The sequence below is a fragment of the Neomonachus schauinslandi genome, chromosome 4 (assembly GCF_002201575.2).
Source record: "Neomonachus schauinslandi chromosome 4, ASM220157v2, whole genome shotgun sequence".
Lineage (NCBI taxonomy): Eukaryota > Metazoa > Chordata > Mammalia > Carnivora > Phocidae > Neomonachus > Neomonachus schauinslandi.
The window spans coordinates 8,587,349-8,613,386 of record NC_058406.1 but is presented as its reverse complement, the minus strand read 5'-3'; the positions used below and the strand labels follow the sequence as shown (position 1 = coordinate 8,613,386).

The 26,038-nt window shown below is 58.0% G+C and overlaps 1 protein-coding gene across 1 annotated transcript; it reads right to left on the bottom strand.

Moving 5' to 3' along the window:
• Window positions 1-270: 270 nt before the first annotated feature.
• PLOD1 (procollagen-lysine,2-oxoglutarate 5-dioxygenase 1) lies at window positions 271-25,645 on the bottom strand. The gene is made up of 19 exons (XM_021683447.1): window positions 25,498-25,645; window positions 18,034-18,125; window positions 16,813-16,946; window positions 16,250-16,413; window positions 15,104-15,216; window positions 13,712-13,775; window positions 12,253-12,350; window positions 11,235-11,336; window positions 10,536-10,667; window positions 9,036-9,157; window positions 7,894-7,998; window positions 7,376-7,501; window positions 6,971-7,112; window positions 6,234-6,347; window positions 5,608-5,673; window positions 4,967-5,071; window positions 3,484-3,630; window positions 2,618-2,743; window positions 271-1,135 (listed from the first exon to the last, which is right to left on the bottom strand). The coding sequence occupies exons 1-19, from the start codon at window positions 25,571-25,573 to the stop codon at window positions 980-982; spliced, it is 2,184 nt and encodes a 727-aa protein (XP_021539122.1). The 5' UTR covers window positions 25,574-25,645; the 3' UTR covers window positions 271-979.
• Window positions 25,646-26,038: the final 393 nt, after the last annotated feature.

Below are 26,038 nucleotides of genomic sequence, written 5' to 3'. Positions count from 1 at the left end.
GTGCTCAGCAAAGGCTTCAGGGAGGAGGGAACACTTGATGCAAATCTTGAGAGAGGATGAAGTGTGCCCCAGCGGCCTGTGCCTGGCTCATGGGTAAGGCTTTCCGGAATCCACAGACGACACAGGGATCACACACGACTGCGTTTGGGAAACACACGTCACCACGTCTGCTGACACAGCCCTTCTGGGCAGCCCTGGGCTCTTAAACGTCTCCCTGCAGACACTCTCCCTGTACACACTCGCCCACCCAAGCATCTCCCACTCTGTGGTTTGAATGACCTTTAATAGAAACTCTCCTGTTTCTGACCATCTGTCCCTCTCTCTGGAGGCATCCAGGACAGGGTGACGCACTGCAGTGTGTGGGCGTCTCACTCCTTCCCCACACGCCGAGGACAAAGCTGTGGCATTGATACCTTTCCCGTCTCCCAGGAGATTTTCCGAGTCATTCTCTCCAGGGCTCAAGGTTCTGCTCCCATGACAGGAGCCATGGAGGAAGGGGCTTCAGCAGTCCCCAGGGGCAGGGAGAGCGCTGAATCTTATCCAGGTCTCTGTGTTTGCCCCGAGGCCCGAAGCAGAAGTCCTGGGGCTGCGGTTCTGCCTGGGAGGAGCTCCGGGGGTGCCCTGTTGCCCCTAGAGCCTCTCTGGGCAGCTGGCTAAGCACCTGTTCTGCTCAAGGACCCCCCCCCATCCCCACCCCCACGGAAGAAGCAGAGGAAGAGGCCTGGGTTTTTTCAGGAAGCCGGGTGGGAAAAGGACAAGTTGCTACAAAGCAATGAACAGGAACAGTGTCTCCCTGGGCAGGGTCCAGAGCACCATGAAAGCCCCAGCCGAGGAGGTGGGCTCTGCCTCTGGCTCGTGGCCGAGTCTCTCCGATGGGGGCTCCAAGAGCCTGGAGGCTGGGACCCCGAGGCCCCAGAGTGCTGCTGGGCAGTGGTTGTTGGCAAAGAGGAAGAGGTCCGAGGTGGCCTGGCCTGGCCGATTAGGGATCGACGAAGGACACGGCGATGTAGCGGGTGCCCCTGGTGGTGGGGAGCCCCTCATGGTAGTGCGTCAGTCGCCCAGGGTGCATGAGGGTCCAGCCCTTCCGTGGGGCTCGGATGGAACAGTTATAGCGCAGGAACCGACAGCCCCCGCCCTGGAAGATGGGAAGTATCAGTTCTCCAAGGGGAAGCAGATCCCTTCCCCCACCACCTCCGGGATTCTTCTAAGCGCCCCCTGGGGCGGGGGAGGGTGCCCCGCGGCCCTCGGCACAGCCCACCTGGGACGCCCGGCCTGGGAGTCAGGCAGCCCTGGGCAAATGCCGGCTACGTGCTTTACCAACTTCGTCACCAACCCAGGCCTCAGTTTTCCGTTCTGGGAAATGGGCATTAACCTCACAGGGTCATGAGAATTCAGTGAGATGAGTAAGAGCTTACGGACAGCTTTCTCAACCTCAGCACTGTGGACATTTGTGGCCAGAAAATTCTTTTTTTTAATTGGGCCAAAAAGACACGTGACATAAACTTTACCATCGTAAACACTTTGAAGGGTGCGGTTCGATGGTACTAAGTACATGTGTACTGTTTTTCAGCCATCATTGCCAGGGGCCAGGGAATTCTCCTTTGGTGGGGGGCTATCCTGGGCGCCCAGCCTCTACTCGCTAGCTCTCAGCAGCACCACCACGGTTGTGACAACCAAAAATATCTTCAGATATTGCCGATGTCCCCAGGGGCTGGCGGGGGGGGGATTGTCCCCTAGGAGAACCCCTGGTACATGGTAAACTCTCCAAAAAAATGAGAGGTGTTTGTATGGGTGTCTTTTACTGTGGCCAGGCCAGGACTGAGTCCCCGAAACACTTAGAAATAGTTTAAGGGGCGCCTGGGTGGCTCAGTCATTAAGCGTCTGCCTTCGGCTCAGGTTGTGATCCCAGGGTCCTGGGATCGAGCCCTGCATCAGGCTCCCTGCTCCTCAGAAAGCCTGCTTCTCCCTCTCCCACTCCCCCTGCTTGTGTTCCCTCTCTCGCTGTATCTCTCTCTGTCAAAATAAATAAATAAAATCTTCAAAAAAAAAAAAAAGAAATAGTAGCATGAGTAAAGGAATGAATGAATGGCCCCCCCAGGTGATCACACCCAGAGGCCTTCCGTGGGGCCTTGAGGCCCCCAGAACTGTCCCCTCTCCACCCCCCATCCTCTTGGTTTCCCCAGCTCTCCCGTCCAGCCACAAGCCTGAGCCCCACACCTGGACTGACCCCGTCCCGCCATCCCGAAAGCAGCCCTTACTTCCAAGAATGACGGAAGCCCTAAATTCATCATCACAAACAGCTCTCAGGCCTTGAGTGCTTACTGGGCGTCCACGTAAGCACTCACCTGGATGAGCTCATGGAATTCTCATAGCATTTCTACAAAGGGCGCCCTACATTTTCCCATCTAAGATACGAGGAAACTGAGAGCCTAAGAAACATGTCCGAGGCCACAGAGCTGGCGAGAGTCGGCAGGCAGGCCCCAGGTCCACGCAGTCTGACCTCTGACCTCCTGTGCCCCTGCTCCGCAAGCACGGAGGCCTTCCCTTTCTCTCTGGTTCTCCGGCACCGGGCCCCTTGGGCCCCGCCGCCTCCTCAACCACCCTATAAGCTGCTCACCTCGTAATCCACGCCAACCCGGTTCAGGGCGATGTTGATGGTGAAGGTGGAGGCATCATGGTGCGGCATGAGCGAGGGCTGCTCGTCCGGCTTGTAGCGGACAACAAAGGCCAGGTCGAATTGGGCCTGTGTCAAGGGAGCGAGAAAGAGAACCAGGGCTGCTGAAGAGCGGGAGAGGCCGGGGTGCACAGAAGGGGCCCCTCATCCGGTCTCAGGGAATGTTGGCTCTCGGAGGGCAGGGTTTCACGTGGTGCTCCCCAGAGCCCAGCCTAGGGGAGGTTCTCGGTAAAAATGTGCGGAGGGAGGAAAGGACAGAAGGAAGGGAAGGAAAGGGAGAGGGAGAGAGGGAGAAGAGGAGGGGAGGGAAGCAGGGCAGAAGGAGTGAACCAAATCCTTACAACCCTTCATGGCAACTAGGCAGGCTGCCAATTGCTTGAGGGCAGGGCCCAGGCAGTGGAAGCAGGGGTCTGGAGAAAAGCTTGTGCACGAGGCAGTGAGGGAGGGAAGGAGGGCAAAAGCCAAAGGGGGCCGTCAACAGGTTCTCAGTGGAGAGCTGAGAGAGGGATGGGTGCACTGGCTCGTTTGGGGGGCCTGCAAAGGCATTACCGAGGAGGGATTTAAGGACATGGAGGAAGGAGTCAAAGGGGTGCGGTCAGAGGCCAGAGGCAAGGTGGGCTGCCCCTATCTTGGACTCCTTCCAGAGCCCCCCCACTCCCCCAACCATGGGAGGAGACTGCACACCCACCTGGAGACCAAACGTCCAGGCCTCACCTGCAAGCTGGGGCTGCCCTCTTCCCTTTCCCCCTCTCCCCTCCCGAGCCACTCCAGCCCTGTCCCCACCCCGGTGGCCTCCCAGGCGCGCCCACCCTGGTATAGTAGCCGGGGTAGAGCTTCTCCGTCATGGGGGCGATGTACTCCATCAGGAACTTGTGCCACTCCCGCTCAAAGCTGATCTGGTTCATGTGGATGTCGATGGTCGGCACGTTTTCGTAGCCACCCTGGATGCGGCTGTCCTGGAAATGACCATGACCGAGGGGAGCGTGGTAAGCGGAGTTCGAAGACGGCCGCCTGGGGTGTGGACTGTCTGACCCCCACCCCCTGGCCAGTGAACGTGATGGGAAAAGGTCAGGGTAGTGGGCCAAGTGAGGGGCCTCTGCAGAGAGAAGTAAGGTGACTAGTTCGTTGACTTTGGGTTCATCACAAGGGAGGCTGTCCCAGGTGGGCACTTAAACGAGGATCTTGAAGAGAAAGACTCTCCTGCCAGCTGGAGGAAGCAGGGACGTCAGTTCTGCCCCAGAAGCTCAGAGTAGGGCCCCGAGCCTCAGAGGAGACCCCAGTCCTGGCTGACATCTCGACTGCAGCCTCGTGAGACCCTGAGCAGAGGATACGGCTAAACCACACGAGGACTCCCGACCCACAGAAACATGCAGAGGATACGTGGGTGTGGTTTGAAGTTGTGAAGCTTTGTGGGAATTTGTGACACTGCAGAGAAAACCAGTGCAGAGGGCCATGGGTTAGGTCAGGCCTAGAGTCCCAGCGCTGACCTGGGCCCTGGAGGACGAGGGCCAGCCAGACCCCAAAAGCCTGGACTATCCCAGTTACTGGCTTCTGGAGATTATCTCAGCCACCAAAGCCCGTGGATTAGGTCCAGCTGCCAGGTCAAACGTTAGTCAGGCTCTGAGGCACACAGGCCCGTGGGCTCATGTGCCTTTAAAAGTGCTCCCTGAACTTGGGGCGCCTGGGTTGCTCAGTCGGTTGAGTGTCTGACTTGATTTCGGCTCAGGTCATGATCTCAGGGTTGTGGGATCGAACCGTGCATCAGGCTCCACGCTGAGCATGGAGTGGAGCCTATTTAAGATTCTCTCTCTCCCTCTGCATCCCCTTCCCCTCTTAAAAAAAAAGAAAATGTTCCCTGAACTTTCCAAGATGAATGCAGGTATAGGATTCCTCCTCCAGGGAACGCATAGCCTCTCAGCCCGACATGCCCCCTGCTTCTGCTGTCTGGTGAACATGGCACTGATGTTCCTAATTCTGTCTCATCCCACACTTGCTCGTTCCTCCCCCATGACACACCTAATCTCGTAAAGGAAGCTAAATCATTCTAATAACAAACCAAGAACTGGAAATCTAGCAGTTCAAGATTAAGGAGGCTCCCAGTCATCTCGTGGTCCCGGCAGCTTGGGGACCCACACTCCATCCCATTTCTCAATTTCCCCCACTCCTAAGTGCCAGAGCACCCAACTGAAGAGTCCCAGAGAGGCTGGCTGGCTTGCCAGGGCAAGAGCCCGGAGGGCAGGCGTGGGCGGAGGGGCAGCCTCCCCGCATCCCCAGTCCAGGCACTGTGCCCACCTTGTTATCTCCCAGAGACCACTGGCCATAGTGCTCCATCTCCTCCACCAGTTCTTCACAGGCCGCCTCCGTGAAGATGGGGAACCAGTAGACGTCTGGGCAAGGCTGGGGAGGGCGGGGACTCAGTCACAGGGGTTCAGAGGGGCCCCGCAGCACCTCCCCCCGCCCCCATAGCCCTCTGCGGCAGCCGCCACGGGCAAGGCCCCTCATGCAGCCCAGGCCCTTCCCCAGGCCCTGGTCTGCGAGTCGCTAAAGGGGGAAGGAAGCAGAGCTCAGTGCTGGCCCTTCTCAGCCAAGGGCTCCCGGTGCAAGGCCAGGACAGGAATGTGCACAGTTTCTCGCTACTGGCCCCTGGTCCCCAGCTGAGACCACATTCGGGGATGTTCTTCCTCTTTCTCACCTGGGCCTGGGCCGAGGAGAAACCCAAGGTCCCAAGGCCCCTGCAGACTCCAGCTGGGAAGTGACAAAAGGAGGAGGGGCCATCCTACCACCTACTCCTTTGCCCAAGCCTGCCGGGGCCCAGAAAGGTGCCTTCCCGCCTCCCCTGGGGCAGCTAGTTTCCTCCCTCTGTCCTTCATCCCCGACAGCAGGTGCAGGGTGTAAATCCAGCACCTTTGTTCCCAGAGGTGCCCAGTCCTTACCATCTCTACCAGCTTCCCTGCCAAGGCCTTGGTGTAGTTCTCGTGGATGTACTTCTCCTTCCAGTCCTAGGGGGTGGGGGGGGGGCATGCAGGTGGGGTCCTCAGGCCTGGCCTGGGCCAGCTGGGCTCACCCCTTGCCCAACTCCACAGGACGCTCCAAGAGGGGGTTCCTCCCCCAGTTCCTCCCCCGTGCAATGTGGGTGAATGTGCGCCTGCAGGGGCTGGTGTCTGCGTGTGTACGTGCATGTGGGTGCAGGTGTGTGTGTGGACCCACGTCAGCCACAAGCTCACAACGTCTAGGAACATTTCAGCACTTTCTCCTCCTCTGACCTCCACGACACCCTCAGAAGTGAGTGAGGCTGGGATAGTATACCCATTTTAGAGCTAAGAGAACTGAGGCCCCAAAGACTGAGAGGCTCACCTGATGGTCCACCAACGGAGGCCTGACTCCTGGTCCCTCCTCCTCCACTAGATGGCGCTGCCTCTCAAGAGCCCTCCCCTGCCCAACTGGGTCCCTGGGGTGGAGGAATGCCGGTCACCTACGGGGCCCCACCCCTTCTCAGGCTGAACCCACAGGTTCACTGGAGTCCCTTCTCCCTCCCCTGCCCATACAGCCAGGGCCTCACCTCGGGGTTGCTGAACACCTCCCAGAGGTCATTGTGGAGGTGGCTGGTCTGGTAGCTGTCCAGGGAGAGCAGGCGGCCAAAGGTGTGCCGGTTGGTCAGGAACATGAACACATCCTAGGGAGAACAGGCCGGATGGAAGAGACCCCCACCCCCACCCCCACCCCCACAGTCCCATGCACGGCCCAGGAGAGGCACGGCTGCAGCCTCCTCTGCCCATTAAGTTGGAGATCAGGGAACCAAGTGCGGGTCACCCCATCGCATCTCCCCAGCACCCAGCCCAGGCCTGACATGGGATACAATCAAGGAGGGCTTCCTGGAGGACCGAATGGCAATGAAAGAACAAATGTGTAAAAGCAAAGGATGGTGTCTGGTCCTGAAGTTTTGGGCATGGGGAAAACGTCATCATGCTGTCACTTTTAAAAAAATAACCACAAAAACATATTGGGTGGGGTGCAGGGGCATGGTAAGGGTGTCTCTCGGGCATGTTACTTGGAGTATATTTAGGTGGAAAGTTTGGGGGTTTTGGCTCTATTGGAAATGTACATCAAATAGAGGGGTGCAGAAACTGGGTCCACTAACATGATCCCCATGGACCCCAAGGACCGGCCATCACGCCTGGTGCCCCAAGTGCCCCCCACCAGGCCCTGGCATCTCAGAAGCTCCAGGGCGTAAGGTGGCAGATAGAGACCACCTTCTCCATCAATAGGGCCTCCTCTGACTGCCCAGCCCAGGCCGACCTGCTGCCGGATATTGGCACAGAAGGCCATGTCGGGGTCCAGCTTGCTGTGGTGGAAAAGGTCTGTCTGCTGCAGCTCGGCCCGCAGGGCACTGCCCTTGATCAGGTAGACGTTTGAGATGTAGGGCACGTTCCAGACGCCCCTAAGGGTGAGAGAAGAGGATGGAGGGGGCCGCAGGCTGGTCACAGGCTGCGGGCCGAGGCCCCGGGGGAGGGGAAGTCACAGGCTGGGAGGGCACAACAGTGCTGATTTGGGCACACGGGCGCAGGATAATTGTCAGGAAGTCCTTCCATGTGTTTGACTGCAGTGTTCCTCGCTTTGGGTCCAGCAGGAATTCGAGGGCTTCAAGGACAGGACTACTGGGGGGAAGACAGAGGCGGGGGTTCCCATCCCGCAGGTACTCACACACGCCGGCCCTGCACAATGTCCACATAGTCCTCGGAGCGGGCGTAGTAGCCATCTGCACTCAGCGCGCCCCAGAAGTTCGACCACAGCCTCCCATGGCGGGTCATCAAGGGGGCGATGACGTTCCTGAGGAAGGGAGCACCTCAGTGGGAGTCCCTCGGCCCACGGGGAGTCTGGGACAGATCTAACTGGGTGTGGGGAAGGAGAGGATGAGGGCCTTTCAACCTGCAAGCACCCCCTGGGGCAGGGCCTGGAGCGGGGGGCTGACCCAGCTAGGGTCCCCGCCCCCTCCCAACGGGGCAGCCAGGGGCAGAGGGTGGGAGGGCCAGCGCGGCTGGTAGCAGGGAGGAGGGAACATCCTGGACCAAGATGAGGTTGCCAGGCTGGGGCAGGCACAGGGTAGGAGGGGAGGCCGAGGTGAAGGCGGGCGAGGAAGGCATGGCAGGGTGGGCCCGGAGTGGGAGCCGGGGCTCGGAAGGCCTGCCGGCCGACTGCTGCCGCCCACCCACAAGCCTCACTTGTTCTGCTCGATCAGTAGGCGCAGGGTTTTCGGCTCAATCAGGGCCACGTCGGCGTCCACGCTGAAGTAGTAGGTACAGCTACGGTCCTGCCGGCACAGTTCCCTGCAGGTTGGGGACCTGGGGTCAGCGGGGCTGGGGCTCTGGCGCCATCCTCTCCTCACCCAGGGTCCCGGAGCGCCCTGCAGCTGTGCCCTCCAGGCCTGTCCCCATCCATGACCACAGGGAACCAGCCAAGGGTGTTTAGAGGGGCCAGGCCAGCCCCGGTGCAGGTTGGGACCCAGACCGTGGGCTACTATACTAGGCTCTCAAGGTGAACACCCAGAGCTCACTCAGCAGCTGGTGTCAGGTGCCCTGCAAACCCCTGTACTGGGGAGAGTACGGCCCCCTGACAGGTTCCTACACCGCCCGGGGCTAGGGGGTAAACTGGCTCTGCCCTTCCGAAGCGCAGTTTGGTGACCTGGCCTGAAAGCCTTACAAATGTATGCTCTTTTTGTTTATCTGGCCCAGGGCTCAGCAAACTTTGGAGTCCACGGTCCAAATCCACCCCCTGCCTGGTATTGCACAGCTCATGAGCTAAAGACTGTCTGCAGTTTTAAACGGTTGGGGGGAAAATTTTTCTTAAAGTGACATAAAAACCATATGAAATTTAAGTTTCAGGGTCCATAAATAAAATTCTGTTGGAGCACAGTTACGTCCATCATGCTACACCACAGGGCCGATGCACACAGATTTACTACCTAGTCCTTTACAGAAAAGTTCACCAGCCTTGGATCTGGACTAATTCTTCCACGGTCAACACAGATGACTTGTTTGTTTGTTTGAATAATAAGGGAAAAATCAGAGATAGTCTCTGTCAGCATTTATCTACTTCTGGCCCTCCAGTTCTTCCTCTTTCTCTGATTTCCTTCCTGCACCCAAATGACACTGCTCAGCCCCACCCAGGAGCCCCCAGGTGGGCAGGGCAGAGAGCATTTCCCCATTTGACAGATGGGGACACGGAGGCCCAGAAAGGGGCAGGAACTTGCTGGAGAACACACATAGCATCTGGCTTGATGCTCCTGACACCCTGGGACCAGCCCCCGCCCCTGCCACGCCCACCACCGTGGTGGTGCACCATGGTGCACCGGCCCCCAACTCACGCGCCCATGTTCCTGGCGTCAGCATTGGCCACCCGAACCTCGGGGCCCACCAGTTTCACGGACTGGTACTCGCCGCCGTGCTCTGCCAGGAACTGCTCCACCTGAGCCTTATGGTGTTGCTCCTAGGGGTGGGGGACGGGAGGGTGAGGATGGGGACACAGGCTTCCACCCCCCAGGACTGGAGCACCCTCTGCGACTGCAGGCCACTCCCCTTCGTTCCCTGCACACTGTTGGCCATTGGCTCTCCTACCTCCAGACCTTTGCCCATGCCAGGCCTCCTGCCTGGAGTGCCCTTCCCCAGCCATCCTTGAGCATCCTCCCTGGACCAGGCCAGGCCCACCGGCCTCTTAAGAGCCTCTGTCACTAGGACAGCACCCCCGACCCCACAGGTCCCATATCCAGAGTCATTTATTCTGGTCTGGAGTGTGGCCCAGGGATCTGCTTCGTTGCAAAACGCTCCAGGTGATCCTTGGGCCACACTTGGAAAAACAACAGTCCATACCCGGGCCCCTTGCCTGGGGAAGTGGAAAGAGTGGGAACTCTAGAACCAAACCCAGGATTTAGAGCGAAGCCCCGCTCTGCTACAGTCAGCTGCGTGACCTTGGACCAGCCACTTCCCCTGTCTCAGCTCTGGTGTCCTCCCTTGTAAAATGGGAAGGCGATTGTGCCTCCCTCGTGGGGTCACTGTCAGGAGCCGACAAGACAGACAGAGCACACAGAAGGACCCCAAAGAAGGCCTGTGACAGCTCTCTTCTTCCACACCCAGTCACAGACTCGGAATTCATGGTTGTGCTATTTCATGTCTCCAGGGAAGCTAGGAGCCTCCCAAGGGCCAGGCCCACACCCTTCTCCTGTTTCCATGTGGCACAGCTGAACGAATGTCTGTGGCCCAGGCAGAGCCAGGCGTGGGGCCCCGGGCATGGGGTGCAGACTGTCGGGGCTGCGACGTCTCAGAAAGGGGTGACACTAGATGGGGCAGTTAAGAGGACGTGAAGGAAGACAACAGAGAAAGCCTGGACAACAGGTAGGACTGGAGAGTCTACCTGGCATCCCAGTTATGGAAACTGGGATAAGCAAAAGCAGAGCTGAGACTTTATCCAGCTAAGAAGGAGAGGAGAGGGAGGGAGCTGGGAATCCTGAGCCTGGGCCTGCTCCCCGCAAAGCAGCAGGCCTCAGGGCTCTCCCCGATTCCCCAGAAGGTATGCAGGGCATGAAAACCCATTTGTCACCGAATCAAATCAGGAGGGCCTGAATGAGGCAGGGACAGCTAGGAGCGCCTATCATGTGCCTCCCCCATGGCAGGCGCCCCTGCATCCCACGTGCCCACTTGTTGAACCCTTGTAGCAAATCCCCGTGGTCGGCACTCTTCTCTCCCGATTTAGGAGAGGAGAAAACTGAAGCACAGAAAGGTTGAGGAATGTACCCAAGGTCACACCTGTACCCAGCCGGTCCGCCTTTACCCCAGCCACGCGGCGACCCCACCAAGGACCTGCTACTCACGTGGTTGTGAATGAAAAGCCGCATCTGCTTCCGGGGGTAGCGGAGACGAAGAAGCCGCTGGAAGAACAGCGATAGGAACGGCGTGGGCTGTTCGATGAACACGCCGACCAGGACTGTGGGCAGAGCTTCATCCTGCATCGGGAGGGGGGCAGCGTGAGGGGCTGGCAATGTCCAGCCACTGGGCCACTGCTGAGCCCCTAGGGTGGCCTGAGGGACCCAGAGCCGGAGGCAGAGGTGTGCAGACTTAGCAGGAAAGGGGCCTGGGCCAGGCAGCTCCAAGCAGCCTGTGCAGGCAGGCAGAAGCAGGGACTGGCGCGGAAGCAGAAGGAAGCAGGAGGAGGAGGTCCCAGCTGGGCAGAGTGAGCCTAGACTTGGAGCCAGGACCGGCTGATGGCCTGCTGTCAGAGAGCCTGGCTGGCATGTGTTTGAAGTGAGCTATAAATGAGGAGTAAGGTCCGTGAGAAGAGAGGGGGCTATAGGAGAGGACTCAGGCTGAAGGAACCAGAACTTTGGCATGGCTGGAGGTGGGGTGTGAGCTGGAGCAATGTGTAATCTGAGAAGGCTTCCAGGAAGAGGTGCCTGGGTGAAGAGGAAGATGGAACCCCAGACAGGAAGGTGATCCCTTTACCTCCCACCAAAGACAATAGTCTCTTCCTCCCCATCCAAGGAGACCGAGCCCCTCACACCCGGCAGCCGTACCCCAATGCCCTGGAGGCTACGCAGGCCCTCGTCACACACAGCGCAGCCCGTCTCGAAGGTCCAGAAGCGCGGGATGTAGTTGCCCAGGTAGTTCAGCTGCAGCTGTAGGGAAACATGCGGTCTGAGACGTGGGGTCTGAGATGTGGGGTCCGGGCCAGGCCCACCCATCTGTAACCACTGAGTCACATCTCCATCGGCCCCTGGGGTACCCACACCCCAGCCCTCTAACGAGGCAGGAATGTGACTTTATTTGGGGCAGGTTTTGGAGAGAATGTTCTGTCCCCCTGGAGATCACCAAAGCTGCTCTGAGGGCAGAGGGAGGGCTTGGCATTCTGCCGTACCTTCACCTCTGGATCTGCCAGGAACTTGTAAAATGCAGCTTGCTGCCCAGCTCCCCACCCCAGATAGTCCCACTGAGCAGCTCTGGAGCGGGGTGAGGAAATCTGCTTTCACACTCGCCCTGTTCTCTCCTGGCCACATGACTCCGACACGGTACAGGGTGGGGTGCGGGGGGGGGGCACGGAGGGGGTCAAGGACCACACTTGAAGCAGTGTGCTGTGAGCCAGGGCTGGTTCCCCAGGGCCCATGAGGTCTGGCCTACACCCCAGCTCCTTCTGAGCCCCGGGAGCACAGGAACCAGTCTGTCCCTCTCAAGACTGACTCTGCCTTATATCCCAGTGCAAACACTCAGTAAATGTTTGTTGCTCAAAGAAACAAGTCTGCCCTGGGATGGCGGGGTACAGATGACTCAGGTGGCCCAGCTGAGGCCCTGATGGGGACAGTGACCTCCTCTGTGTCCGGTGGCTGAGCAGGGATGAACATCACTGACCACCACAGCAAGGAGACAAGGCACCACGCTGAACTCAGACGCGAGGACAGAGGCAGCAAGGTGGCAACGGGGGGGCAATGAGGCAGGGGGCCCTGACCCCAAGGAGAAGCTGTGGGGTCATGGTGAGAGCAGACTCAGGCGTCTGGCCCCTCTCTCGCTCTTTCCCCGTGGGCTGGGGCCTCTCCCTACCTTGGTAGGCCCATTGCCATGAATCAGGACCGGGAGGGTGTCGTAGGCAAGGTTCCTCGCTCTCACGTGGCCCATCTCAAACTTGAGCACGACCTCATCTGGGGGTCAGAAAGCACAGACACATCCAGCATCAGGCCCAGAGGACAAGCTCAAATCCTAGCTCCCACCCAGGGCATGTTCCAGGCTACTAACACCACCTCTTTGAGCCTCGAGTTTCCTCGTCTGTGAAATGGGGGTAAGAGTGGGAGGAGTCCATGTTGGGCAAGCACTTAGCACCATGCCCAGCACACGGAATCCACAGCAACCCCTAGTATTTACTGTGATAACTTCTTGGAGCCAGAAGCAGGGAAGGGGACAAAGCAAAGACCTGAAACATCCCAGCCCCAGCCCCAGCTCCAGCTCCAGCTCAGAGAAGCCTTGGGACAGAGCCTGGCGGTAGCCGCTCTGACAGGCATGCAGAGAGTACTGAGAATACGCCAGCCCAAGGGGAAGTCCTGGGCACGGTGGGGGACAGATCCTGTCCTGGTGGAGAGAGTTCCTCCCGCAGGACCCTAACCCTCTTGCTCTGACCCCATTAGACAGCAGGAGGAAACTGCCTGTCCAACAGTTATAAATGCAGAGGGGCCTTTCATCAGAGGCCTGGAAGACACTGGGGAGGGAGGCCTTCTGTGTGGGTGGTCATGCAAGGGGGGCCCTCCACGCAAGTTCCTGGCTTCCCCAAAAGTGTTCTGGACCATGCTTCTTAATGTAGGTCCATGCACTCCCAGAAGCCACAGACAAAAGGGTGTGGATGCTTCTGCACCTTCCCAAGAAAGGAGTCACAGTGTTCATTAGATTCTCAAACAATAAGATTCCATTTACCCCATAAAATCACCAATCAGCTATTGGGTCTAACTACTCCTTTCCAAAGACGGGAAAATGAGGTCTAAGAGGGGGGTGTGAGTGTGTGTGTGTGTGTGTGTCTAAGAGGGGTGTGTGTGTGTGTGTGTGTGTGTGTAAGGAAAACTTGTCCGAGGTCACCCAGGAAGACAAAGGAATGTCATCACCAGCCATGAATTTGGGGCCAGCCCCAGGGTGTTTCTCGTTTTAAGGACCAGGCAGCCTCTCTGCTTCCCAAGCCATCCATTGCCCTCCTGTCAGCTCAGTCCCCATGCGAGCCCAGGAAGCCTTCACCTGGGAGGTGGGAGGGCAGGGAAGGAGGGGAGCAGGCTCACCTGTAAGAACCAGGGCTGCAGGGGACAGGTACCCGTGGTGTGCATCGCCCAGCTGCTCCCAGGCTGAGCGGCTGCCTCCTGCCCTGGTGTCCCGCAGGCTCTTAGACTGACCTCTTGGCCCTCCTTTCTCCACCCCCAGAGAAACACAGCTCTGCCCCAGGACATCCAGGTGGCCGCTGGGGACCTCGGATGTGGCCAGGCCACCTCCCAGCACAGTGGCCAGAGAGCCCGTGGGGGCTGCTCACCCAGAGCTCCATCCAAGTTCTGGAAGATACGGCAGCGGTGGTCCAGGGTGATGTTGATCCGCTCCTGCAGGAAAGGGGACACCAGGATGTAGCAGGGACAGGCCCTGGCAGGGGATGGGGCCCCATCACGCTCCGTGTGGGGAGCCTGTCCTCCCACTTCTGCCATCTCCTCGCCCCACACCCACTCTGCCCTGTCACACTGGGGCAGCTGGTAGCCCTAGGATCTGCTGGTCCAGGGACTTTCAGAATTGGAAGGCATCTAAGGGAAACAGCTGGTTCAAGCACAACCACCACGATGACAACAAATGCTTATTTTTCCTTTACTGTCAATCACGAAGTACTACAAATACATTAATTAATTTAATCCACACAACATCCTTATGTGAAAGTCCCACCAGCAATACATTTTACAGATTTAAAAAATAAGGCACAGTGAGGTTGGTTAACTCGGCTAAGGTCACACAGCTAATAACTGCCTAAGCTGGCATTTGAACCCCAGGAGCCTGGCCCTGAGGTTCCCTGTTCATGCGCAATGTTGCCTCTTCAAGATTCAACTGTGTCTCATGGAGCCCTAAGCCAGGCCAAGGAAGACAAGTGGAACCCTAGGCCTGGCCCTCATCCCATAGAGAGCAGCTCCACTTTTATGTTTGGGACCATGAGCTTCTGCAAGTGATGTCACTGGAGGCAAAGGGGAAGGAGGAGGAAGGACTGAGTTTAGAGATCAAGTTCACATTTCGACTGCACAAGTCCAACCGCTTCGTTTCATTATTTCGTGGATGACAAAAACCGAGGCCCAGAAAGGAGAAGTGACTCACCCTAGGTCACACAGCACAGCATGGATAGGGGTTGGGGAGATAAGCAGGGCAGAATCCAGGAATCCTGACCCTCCAAGGACTCCCTGAGTTTCCTGCCTGCCCAGAGGACACTGGCTGGTTTGGGGCAACATGGGTCCAGACCTGCCATCTTCAGTCCCCTCGATGACCTCTCCTGAAGATAGGCTCGGAGGTTGGGGCTTAAGTCCGGCCAAGACCTCGTCAATCCCCCAGGAGCCTCCCAGGCAGGGTGGGGCAGGGGCAACTCAGCCTGTCGGCTCCTTTCGACACCATCACTACAGACGTGAGGTCATAAACTCCTGTCTCCCCGACCTGAGGGTCCATGAGGGTGGAGACCCCAACTGTCTCGTTCACTGCCACATCCCAACCCTGCACCTGACAGCATCTCACACACAGGCGTCCAATAAGTAGCTGCTGAATACCTCGGTGAATCGGTGAATGGATGCGTGGGGGTGTCAATGCCTGACCCAGGGGGTCAGGCCTCAGGGGCGCTGCTCCCACTGCAGCATCAAGATCCAGCATTAAGATGCCCCAGCCCCCGCCCCCCGCTGGCCCTTACCCTCTTCTCTGGGTCCAAGAAGATCTTGGTATAAAAGAGCTGGTCGCTGTCACTGTCCTGGCCTTCCCACTTGGCCACAAGTTTGTTGAGGTTGGGGGCATAACCGATGAAGCCTGCAGGTTGGTGGTGGCACACAAAGACAGACACTTAGCTTCCGGCCTCCAAGTCAGGAGCCTCGTCCCAGCATCCACTTTCATTCACCTCCCTCTCCTTCACCTTCTCTTAGAAGTCCTCCTGGATTGAGCGGAGGTAGTGTCTGTAAGCTGAAAGTGCCTTGCTAGCTAATGCCACTTGGTGACAAGTTCCCACTGAGCTCACAGAGAAAGATCACGGTGCCCACTAACCTGCCCCAGCTCAGGTGGTGAGCGCCACAAAGGTGGTGAACAAATGGATCAGACCAGGAGTCCCTGGAGAGCATAGCTGGTGGGGCAGAGGCCAGGAGCCCCCTTTCTATAGTTATCTGGGAAACTTGGCCCAGAGAAGGGCAGAGGCTGGGCCACGGTCACTCAGTGCATGGGGGCTCAGAGGAAAAAGCCCACATGGCACCTTGGCCACAGTGCAGATGGGTAAGGAGAGAAGAGAAAGGGGAGAAGGGGCCAGCCAGGGAAAGGGAGAACACTGCCAGCCCTGGGCCAGGACCAGGCCATCTAGAGGGTGCTAACTCTCTAGGCCAATGGGGAAACGTGGCTGCTGGGGGGCGGACCCTCTTCTGTGGCTGGATAGAGGAATCCGGAATAAAATACAGATTTTAGTCTCCATGCAATAAGAAGCCATTGAGTGATGTGTGTGGATTTGTGCCTGGATGCTGGATGGAGAATGGCCTAGCAGGGGTGAGGGTAGAGGTTGGCAGAGCAGGCAGGAGACTACTACAAACGGCCAGGAGCCAAGTGAGGCAGTGGCAGTCAGGGTGGACTCAAGGGTGGAGTCGAGAGGTCTTTCAAAGTGGGAGCGGCGTGACCGGCTCACGGACTGAGGGGTGGGGGGGCCGAGGGAGGACATTCAGGGGTGACTCTGGTTTTCCCCTGTGCAGATGGGTGGCTGTTCACGAGATGAGGCCGAATGCAGGGGGGACATCCTGATGGCAGCGGATGGACCCCTCTGGAGCCCACCCAGCCCCGCCATGCTCTCTGCACCCAGGCTCCTCACCTCCAGAGCCCAGGAACCTCTTGCCGTCAGACACGGCCGGATACTTGGTCTCCAGCCTGCGATCCGGGTAGATGAGCTCCTCGGCCGAGAAGACCACCTGACTCCTGGCCTGTCGGAACTTCTTCAGCAGCTCTCGAGGCCCCGATGCAAATACCACGTCGTAGCTGTGGCCGGACCCGGGGGAATCGGGAGCAGGGCAGAGGTGAGCAGGGGCTCATGAGGGCACCTCCTCCCGTACCACCCCTGGGAAACGGATCTGCCCTGTTGTCTCCGGCCTGGCCTGCAGTGTTTCCACACCACCCTGGGCAGACAGATGGTCCCCACCCCGGTGCCCTCCTCATGCTCGAAGCATGGCTCACCCGACCTGGGTAGGCCCCCTTGCCCACCTCCTCACCACCAATGGGAACGGTCTTTTCTGGGCTCACAGACCCTCCCCCAAAAAACTATAGACAACCTTAGCTGGAGTGATCCCCCCTCCTCCCCCTTATTCTGCAAGGGCCTCATTCTAGAATATTCCATCTCTCTGCTGAGGGGCCCTGCCCAGGAGGCCCCCAGCTACCTACCTGTCTGTGAAGAGAATGACCAGGTTCTCCTTGTCCGCGTGCTTCTCCAGAGCTTTCTTCAGCAGCCGGACCTTCAGCCCTCCACCAGCCGACGATCCCTTCTCCCCACTCCAGTCCTCTCCCAGGCCCAGTGCCTGCAGAGAAAGGCCCCTTAACGTGGGCTTTTGACAAAGAACTATCTCGCCAGCCAAAATTCCACCCCCACCTGGACAGTGCCCATCTCTGCCTCTGTCTGTCCAGCACCTATGGTGAAACCGTTCTACAAAGTATGTGAAGCTGATTGGCCTGGGGGAGGGGGGTCAGGTCATGTGACCATACCCGACCAATCAGTGTGTTCCATCCTTCCCGGAACTATGGGTTTGAGCACGTGACCTAAGCACGGCCTATCAGAGTCTTCCCTGGGACTCTTCTGTTCAAACTAAGGAAAGGCTGTCTAGTTCTGCTGAGGTTGAGAAGCTGGGGCATGTGGGTCTGTGGCTGGTGGTCATCTTGCCACCATGCAGAGAGAGCATGTCTGCAAATGAAGACCAACGGGACCTAGAGATGGAAAGACGAAGCCCTTATCATGGAGCTTGAACCCCTAGATCCAACTATGCCTGAAGCAACCCTCTGCTTCAACCCGCATTCATGTGAACTAATCCATTTTCTTTCTGGCTTAATGCCACTAGACTGTAAGCTGTGTAGGCAGTGCCATGGTCTGCCTTGTCCACCATTTTATTCCCAGCACCTACCACTGTGCCTGACAGGAGGAGGCACTCGGCACACTCAGGTAAATGGAGGAATGTCTCCCTGCAGGGCTAAGCCCCACACACCGCACACAGAGGACACCAAGCAGACTGGGCATTGGCCTGGGTTTCTTTAGAGCGGTGTTTACACACATGCGATCTCTAGACTATGGCCATCCCAAAATCACCTGGGGGGACGGATGCAAATGCTGGTTCCCAGGCCCTGCCTTCTAAATCAGCCACACACACACCCCCTAGCATGAGCACGGCCACATAATCCTCCTGTCTCACTTCCCCCACTCTCCCATCTCCAGCACCTCCCAGACTTTGATTACGTTCTCCCCCTCTGGCTTTTCCTAACTCATCCTCATCTTTTGGGCTTCCAGAAGCTTTCCCTGTGGCCCTCATCAGTTTGGGAAGGGCAAAAACCCAGCTCCTGGACTCTCCCGCCACCCCTTGGCTGTCCTGCCCCCCTCCTCCCCGGGGAGCCCCTTACCTGGATCTTGTAGTTGAAGAACTGGCCCGAACGCTTGAAGCGCCGGAAACCCTCAGTCTCCCTCGTGGCCACCGTGAGGACTAACAGGTTGTCTGTGGACAGAGAAGGGCGTGGTGAACTGCACTGGAGGAGGAGGGGCGACAGGCAGGAGCAGGTCATTGTTCCCAGATGTGTCAAATCCCAGCAAGATGTGTCCTCGTGTCCACCCATTATAGACAAGGGCCCAAGGCCCAGGCAGGAAGGACGTGCCAAAGGTCAGAACCCAGGTCTCCCGATTCTCCTCCAGGGTCCCATCCACCTGCGAACGGACTGGCATGACAGGAGGTGTCCAGAGCAGAGCTGTCTGCACGTTGCACTGTGGGGCTGGGTCTCTCTGGATTTAGGGGGCTCTGGCCTTGCACAGGGGCGGAGGCAAGGATTCGCCCTGAATGCCGAACACCAGGAGGACCTCTCTGGCCAATGCTGGACAGGGGCCCAGGGATGGCCACCGCTCTCCGTACCTGCGCCCAGGGCACACACTGCTCATCTATCCCAATGGTCTTTCTTGCTGAGCCTCACTCGGCCACCATGGGAGAACCTATGAGTGGATCCTAAGTGGAAACCGACTTGAAATCCTTAGCTTTTGGGGCACCTGGGGGGCTCAGTCAGTTAGGGTCTGCCTCTGGCTCACGTCATGATCCCAGGGTCCTGGGATCGAGCCCCATGTCAGGTTCCCTGCTTCTCCCTCTCCCTCTGCCTGCCATTCCCACTGCTCGTGCTCTCCCTCTCAAATAAATAAATAAAATCTTGAAAAAAAGAAAAAAGAGACAGAAGAAAGAAAAGAAATAAATCCTTAGCTTTGACCAGAGCAGCTGTACTACCTTTTTAACAAGAGACCTCTCTCAGACTCTGTAGTGTGGCTTCACCTCTGCAATAGAACCTGCTGGAAACAACTCCCCAGACAGCATCTCTGGGAGCCCTGGGACAGTCCCTTCCAGATCACAATTTGAAGCTGTGTTATCTGAGAAGTAAAGGCTCTGTAGCTGGCCTGCCTGGTCAGAATCCTAGCTTTGCTTCTTACCAGTTCTGTGACCTTGGACAAGTCCGTGACTTTTCTGGGCTCCAGTTTCCCCTTTGTAAAATAGGGACAATAATAGTACAGTAGGGGTGTCTGGCTGGCTCGGTCATCAGTAGAGCACACGACTCGTGGTCTTAGGGTTATGAGTTCGAGCCCCATAGTCCCCCGTTTATCCATGGGAGATGCATTCCAAGACCCCCAGTGGATGCCTGAAACCACAGAGTACCAGACCCTATATATATATATTTTTTTCCTATAGGTACACACCTATGATGCAGTTTAATTATAAATCAGGCACAATAAGAGATTAGCCATATAAAATAGGACAATAATAACAATATACTGGAACAAACATTGTATCAATGGGGCCTCTCAAAATACCTTACTGCACTGAACTTCCCCTTCTTGTGATGGTGTGAGATGTAAAAACCCTATATGACAAGGGGCACCTGGGTGGCTCAGTCCATTAAGTGTCTGCCTTCGCTCAGGTCATAATCTCAGGATCCTGGGATCAAGCCCGGCATTTGGCTCCCTGCTCAGTGGGGAGTCTGCTTCTCCCTCTCCCTCTGCCCCCTCCTCTTCTCCCCCCAGCTTGTGCGAGCACTCTCTCTCAAAAAAACAAAAAAACCCCACACACACTACAGGACAAGAGGAAATAAGATGAAGATGTAGCATTGTGACGTAGGCTAGTACTGACATGTCCTCAGAAGGAGGATCATCTGCTTCTGGACCGTGGTTGCCCGTGGGTAACTGAGACCACTGTACCTACTTCAAGAACTGATCTTGAACACCTTGCCCTGGCATTCAAGGCCCTCCCTGATTGGCCCAGTGACATACTCATTCCCTCCACTGAGAGGGCCCTCCCCTAGCCAGGCGGCTCACCTTACTGGGCTCTTCCCCTTCTGCCCCAGCTCCCCCTCTCTACCCTTTCCCTAATCTTCCTCCAGGTCCCAGGGCCAGTGACAGTGACACCCCTTTCCTGCCACCACCTCTATGAAGCCTTCTCAGATTTCTCCTGACCTCTCTCTTCCTTAGAGGCAGGGCCCCACCCCCCCACACACACACCCATTTGCAGCGCTCATGACTGTTTTCACTGGGGTCCAGGACATAATGCTTTTCTGGGTGAAGAGACCCACCCAACACAGGCAAGTAAGGCCTTCCCTTACACCCCCACTCTGTGAAAGCAAGAGGGGCCCGGGCTGAAAGAACAAAGGGGTCCTGCTGGGCAGAGCTAGGCAGGCTTCAGGCTCTAGAGCAGGGGACAGCCCAGCAGGTTTTGGCAGGAATCCACTGGAAGTGGGCCCAAAGACCTGGGGTGGATTCACTAGGCAGGTGTGGAGAGGGGAGGCCTCACCACCTGACCCTGGGGACCAGGAAAGCGGGGTTCTGCTCACACTTGAGGAAAGGCTGCCCCAATTCTTGCCAGGATGGTTAAGTCTCCCCCCTCAAGTGAGGAGAGGCGATTCGCCAGCTCTGAGGCCCTCCTGTCCTTGGCAGGGGCTGCTGGGGACAGGAAAAGTGTCACGTTTCATGGATGGAAAAAGCCAGCATGTGTGTCTGTGTAAGGTGCTGGATCAGGGCTCCTGAAGTCAGGATGCAGGGGGAGGGCAAAGGGGATGGGGTGGGCATCTTGAGGCTCCTTTTCTGAGTTCCCTCTACCAAATCACGGTACAAGATGGCTAACCTTTACTGAACACCTTCGACAAACCGTACTTGGTTCTAAGCCCTTTACTGGCCCTAACGCCCCACTCCACAGTTAGAAACCAAGGCTCGGAAATGGTAACTTGCCCAAGGGAGCCAGGAAGTGGTAGCACCAGGAGGTGGACACAGAAGCCTGGACCCAGAATCCCTTCTCTTAACCTGTGCATGCAATGCCCCGGCCTGGGACAGTGACCAGCTCTCTGTGTCTCCACCTGTCTGAAGAAACCCTCGCTGAGGTGGAGGAGAGGGCCCCAGGCCATGCTGGACCCTCCCCAGCAACTCAGCCTGCCTCTTCTCTATTTTCCTTGGTGCTGCCAGGCGCTCCACCAGGGCCTTCACAAATCTAGTGCCTGCTTCCCTGGCCGAGGACTCGAAAAGATCACCCAGTCCAGAGGTCCCAAACCTGCCTGCATATCAGCATCACAAGGGACACTGTGAACTCCAGACTCCTGGGCCCCAGGACCAGAGGTTCGAGATGGACCCAGAAGTCTGGATTTTTCCTACATCTCCCGGGTAATTTCTGAGGCCAGCCACATTCGGAACCTCTGATCCAGCCCGTCCCCGGGTCCTGACTCTGGGCTCCAATGAGGGGCCTGGGGGTGGTTCACAGCAAGAGAACTCCAGGCAGGCCCCTCCCCCAAGGGACCCTGGCATTACCTCTCAACACTGACCACCCCCATGAAAGCTGTCTCACTGAACCCAGACTTTGCCCCATTCCCTTGTCCTGCCTGCACAACTCACTCCTCCTCCTAAAGAGGCCTTGATCCTCCATGAAGCCCTCTCATCCCCTCCCCTTATCTGGTGCGCCAGCGGGGTGCCCAGCGGGTGATTCACCAGTACAAACCTGCCCCTTCTCCCTTTGCTGGGCCAGGCTCACATCTTCATCTCCTTTCCTCCCTCCCCCTCCCCGTGGCTGGGACTGAGTGTGACTCAGGATGTCTGGTGTGCACTGTCATTGGCTGACCCTTACCAGATGCCACCTACTACATGAAGTGTGTCATGTTTGCTATCAAACTTAACGATCAACATCCCATGTGGCCAGTGATATTTCTATCCCCCCTTGTGCAGGTGAGGAAGCTGAGGCACAGAGAGGCTAAATACCCTGCCTAAGGTCACAGAAGCTTGAAGTGACAAGCGAGTGAGCTGGAATTCCAAATGCCCGTGTTCTCAACCTCATCGTTTCCCCGTCCAACATTCTGGAATGCTGCGGACCGAATCCAGCATGTCCAGCTGCCCTCGATCAGGCATCCCCAACCGTGGCCGGACACTCAGCTCCAGTCCCACGGCGGGCAGCCAGAGCGTGTGCAGGGCATGCCACACGGCGACACCGTGGAGGATTCGGTTCCGAGCACCAGGGCCCGGCCCGGCCCCCCTGCTTTCTGGCTGGTCCGGCAGACCCGCCTGAGGCTAAAGCCAGGGTCCACGTGAGGCCTGACACCTAAGGGCTCCTGGCCTGCTTCCCCAGAAAGACAAGCTGTGCTCCAGGATCAGCAGAGGTGAGAGGGAGGGAGCAGGGCGGAATGGCAGACAGACTGCTGGGTGAGTAACTTAGCCTCTCTGGGCCTGTCTCCTCATCTGTAAAATGGGGTCCTAGTAACCCTAGTACCTTCCTCCAGAGACTTTCGTGAGGACTGAATGTGCTAGTCTGTGAAGTGCTTAGCGCAGGTTCTGGCCGTAGGGGCCACACGGGTTCTTGTCTTAGGGAACCTCCCCAGAGAGAAGGCCAGCTGCTGCCCTAGGGGTCCCGGAGACAGAAAAGCTGTCTTCCTTCCCAAGAGCAAGAATGATGGGGAGAGGCTGAGCCCGAGGGGTTTGGGGGGGGTAGGAAGACACCTCTCTGGGGTCTGAAGATGAGGCTGAGAACTCAGGCCTGGGGCGCTGTGCTGCAGCTGATGCCCGCCACCCCCTCCCCAAGCAGGGCCAGCCCACACAAGGCTGTGGACACCATCAGGAAGCCCCCCAGTCTGCTCTCTGGGGAGTGGGAATGAATGAAGCTCCTCCCCCATCCTCCGGGCTCACCGAGCCCCAGGCTTGAACGGAAGCCATAAACAGGGTGTGGCAGAATGGCAGATGTCGATTCCCAGCGCCCAGGAGCCAAGTGTGACTCTCCTGGGTTTCAGTCCCCTGAGGGGTCCGCAGACACTCCCCCACCAACACACACACACACACACACACACACACACACACATGCGCACATCCAGCTGGGCCTGCCTGACTCCTGGGACCTTTCCATTCCCTGCGTGGAACAGCACAACCCACAACCCCCGCCCGTGCCCTATTGGCCTCCTGGAGTCTCAGAAGGGCAGCCACCGGGCTCCAGCTGGTCCTTCCCTCTCCATGGCCAAACCAAGGCCCGCAGGGACAGGCGGGAGCCCAGGCAGAGGACAGTGATCAGCTAGAAGCCTCTACAAAAGGGAGAAAGGACCAGGGGGCATCTGGACTCTCCTGCTCCGAACTCTATGAAAATTTGCTTGTTTGGATGTTGCTTTGTTGACAGCCTTTTTCTGTCCCCCACATTGGTCTGGGGACCCCCCCCCAGCATAAGGCAATGTCCCCTTTCTCAACCACATGGCATTCTGGGAAAGAAGGGTTGTATCTCCCCCATAATATTGGGCATCTACTGGGGAGAGGAGCTCTGTGTCCTCCCCTAAAATTGGGAGCTCCCTAAAGTGAAAACTCCATCTTTCTCTCCATGTGCCAAATCCATGTGCACTCGGGTACAGGGGTGGGCAAGCTGCCAGGAGGCCTCTCTGTCGGCTGCTGGAGTGTCTCCCCCTCCTGACACCAGTCAGTGGGCCTGCAGGACAAACCACCCTCCCACAGTGTCCTAGCCAGCAGGCTGAGGGTCCCCCCATCAGCTGGGTCTGCGGAAGTTGAGCAGGCTCCTCCAGACAGGATCTCCAGGCAACAGCACCCTCCCCCCCAAGACAGGGGTCACGAGAAGTGGGTCTGAGTTCCAGTCAACGACTCCACCTCCAACCACCTACAGCAACTGGAGAACAGGTATTTAACCTTTTGGGCCTCAGTCTTGCTATCTGCAAAATGGGGCTAATGATTCCTTACTTATCAAAAGGGTCTGAATGGAGTAAGGGAAGCGAAGGGCCTCAACTTGAGTGTGGCTTGATATTAGCTCCATGTCTGGCCACCCGATACTTCTTGTCCATCAATCTACTATCTACTTACTATCTGCCAGGTGCTCTACCTGGATCGTCGACACACTGGATCCTGCACCCTTAGTGGGGGCTACCTTCTGTCTACTCTGTCCCCTCCCATCACCTGCTGCTGGGGTCAGGGCACCTGAAGCCCTGTCACTGATTTGGTCCCTCTGACTCATCTCTGGGGGCTTTGCTGTGAGCAGCGGGAGTTTTCTCTCCTGGAATGGTCTGGGGGTGTACAGAGCCCATATCAGCAGAAGCAGGGCAAAGAGAGGCCCAGGAAACAAAGGCTATTACAGGGCTCGTGGCTCCCGACCAGTGAGTAGACCCAGGCCACAGGCCTTTTGAACACACCACCAGCCCAGCCCTGTGCTCAGCACCTGCCTCACTGGATTTTTTTTTACTTGTTTCACTACCCTGCGGGGATACTCCAGGAAAGCAGGCAGTCCTGGGTCCAAGAAAGAAAAAGCCTATATAGGCCAGGCATTGAGCTGAACCCTCACCAGTGGGCCTCATCCCATGGAATCCTGGCAAGAGCACTAGGACTCCGTCCGGTACCACGGCCCCCAGTTTGCAGGCTAGAACACCAAGCTTCACAGAAATCAGTCACCACGGGCTTTACCACTGGGAGATGTGTGGCCTTGGGCACAACCTGGCACAAAGGAAGTACTCAGAAATGGCAGTTCCCACCCTCTCCCCGGGTGAGGGTCTGCTACACTACCAACCTGCCCCCTCCAGCTCCTCTCAGAGGCTCAGCAGGCAACCCTGGAGGTGGCCGAGGGAGGGGTGGGGAGGACAGGAGCACCCACTCAGAATGGTGGGGCACACTCTGAAATCCAATCTGCCTTGAGGTTGGAGAAGGAACATGATAAGATGCAGAGTCCAGCAGATCCTGAACCAAACAACCTGTTGTTCCAGGACTGGACAATCCTAGGCAGTCAGCGCACCTGTCTGAGCCAGCTTCCTGCTGTGCTACCTGGAGCGAGTAGGACCCACCACTCAGCAGGGGCAGCGCAGACCACAGAGGCCCCCGACAAAAGTGTACATGGCTCTGCCGTGGGGGCCCCCATGCCACTCCCCACCCCCATGGCTGGGGATGCCCAGTGGCTCCCAGGGAACCAGACACACCTGTGTGTCACTCCTGGTTCCAAGGCCCACCCGCTGTGCAATCCTGGGCAAGTGAATCGATTCTGGAGCCTTAGTTTGCCCAGCGGGCAAAGGGGGATAAAAGCAGAGCACACTTCGGAGGGTTGAGATCATGCTTCACTGCTGCCTGGCCCATAGTAAGTGCTCCATAAACAGGAGCTGCTGTTATTACTATTATGGGAGCTATTACGATTTGACCCTCTCCGTGCCCCTCCCCTCCCGGCTGCACCCACGCGGGAACCGCAGCCCCAACAGGGGAAGTGATTCGTCCAAGTCGCCAGCGAGTCAGTGGCCAAGTGACCGGAACCCGGATCCCCTCGGAAGCCCAGGCCTCCCGTGCAGACCAGCTGCCCCCAGACCAGCCCCCCCACCCTCCGCCCCCCGGGCCCCGGCCCGCGCCCTCACCCTCCGGCTTGGCGTCGCCCTTCGCTTCGGCCAGGAGCAGCCAGCCCAGCGGGGCCAGGAGCAGCAGCGGCCGCATGGCCGGGGTCTGGGGACGTCCGGCCGGCCCGGCGGCGCTCGCAGCCTGGAAACTTCGCGACGGGGCCGGCGGTCCGGCTGCCACGCACGGGGCCCGCCCCGGGGGCGGTGTCGCACCGCCCTCTGCTCCCTCCCCACCGCCGCCGCCGCCCGCCCCGGGGGAAGGGTTTTCCCGCAGACTCGCCCGAACCCGGGCCTCTCCGAGCTGGGGCGGCTCCCGGGTCCTTCCGCCGGCCGGTCCTCCTCCCGCCCTTCTCCCCGGGCTTCTCCACCGCTAGACACGGTGGGTGGGAGTGGGGGGCCGGGGGCGGGGTGTTCAGGGAGTTCAGAGGCATCCATCTCCCTGGTGAGATCCTCCGGGCTGCTGGAAATGCAGAAAGTGCATCACCATCTACCAAAAAAGGAAATCACTTCATCCGCCTTTTTGTCCCTGGGTGGCAAACAGAACCTCTGAGCCAAGGAAGGT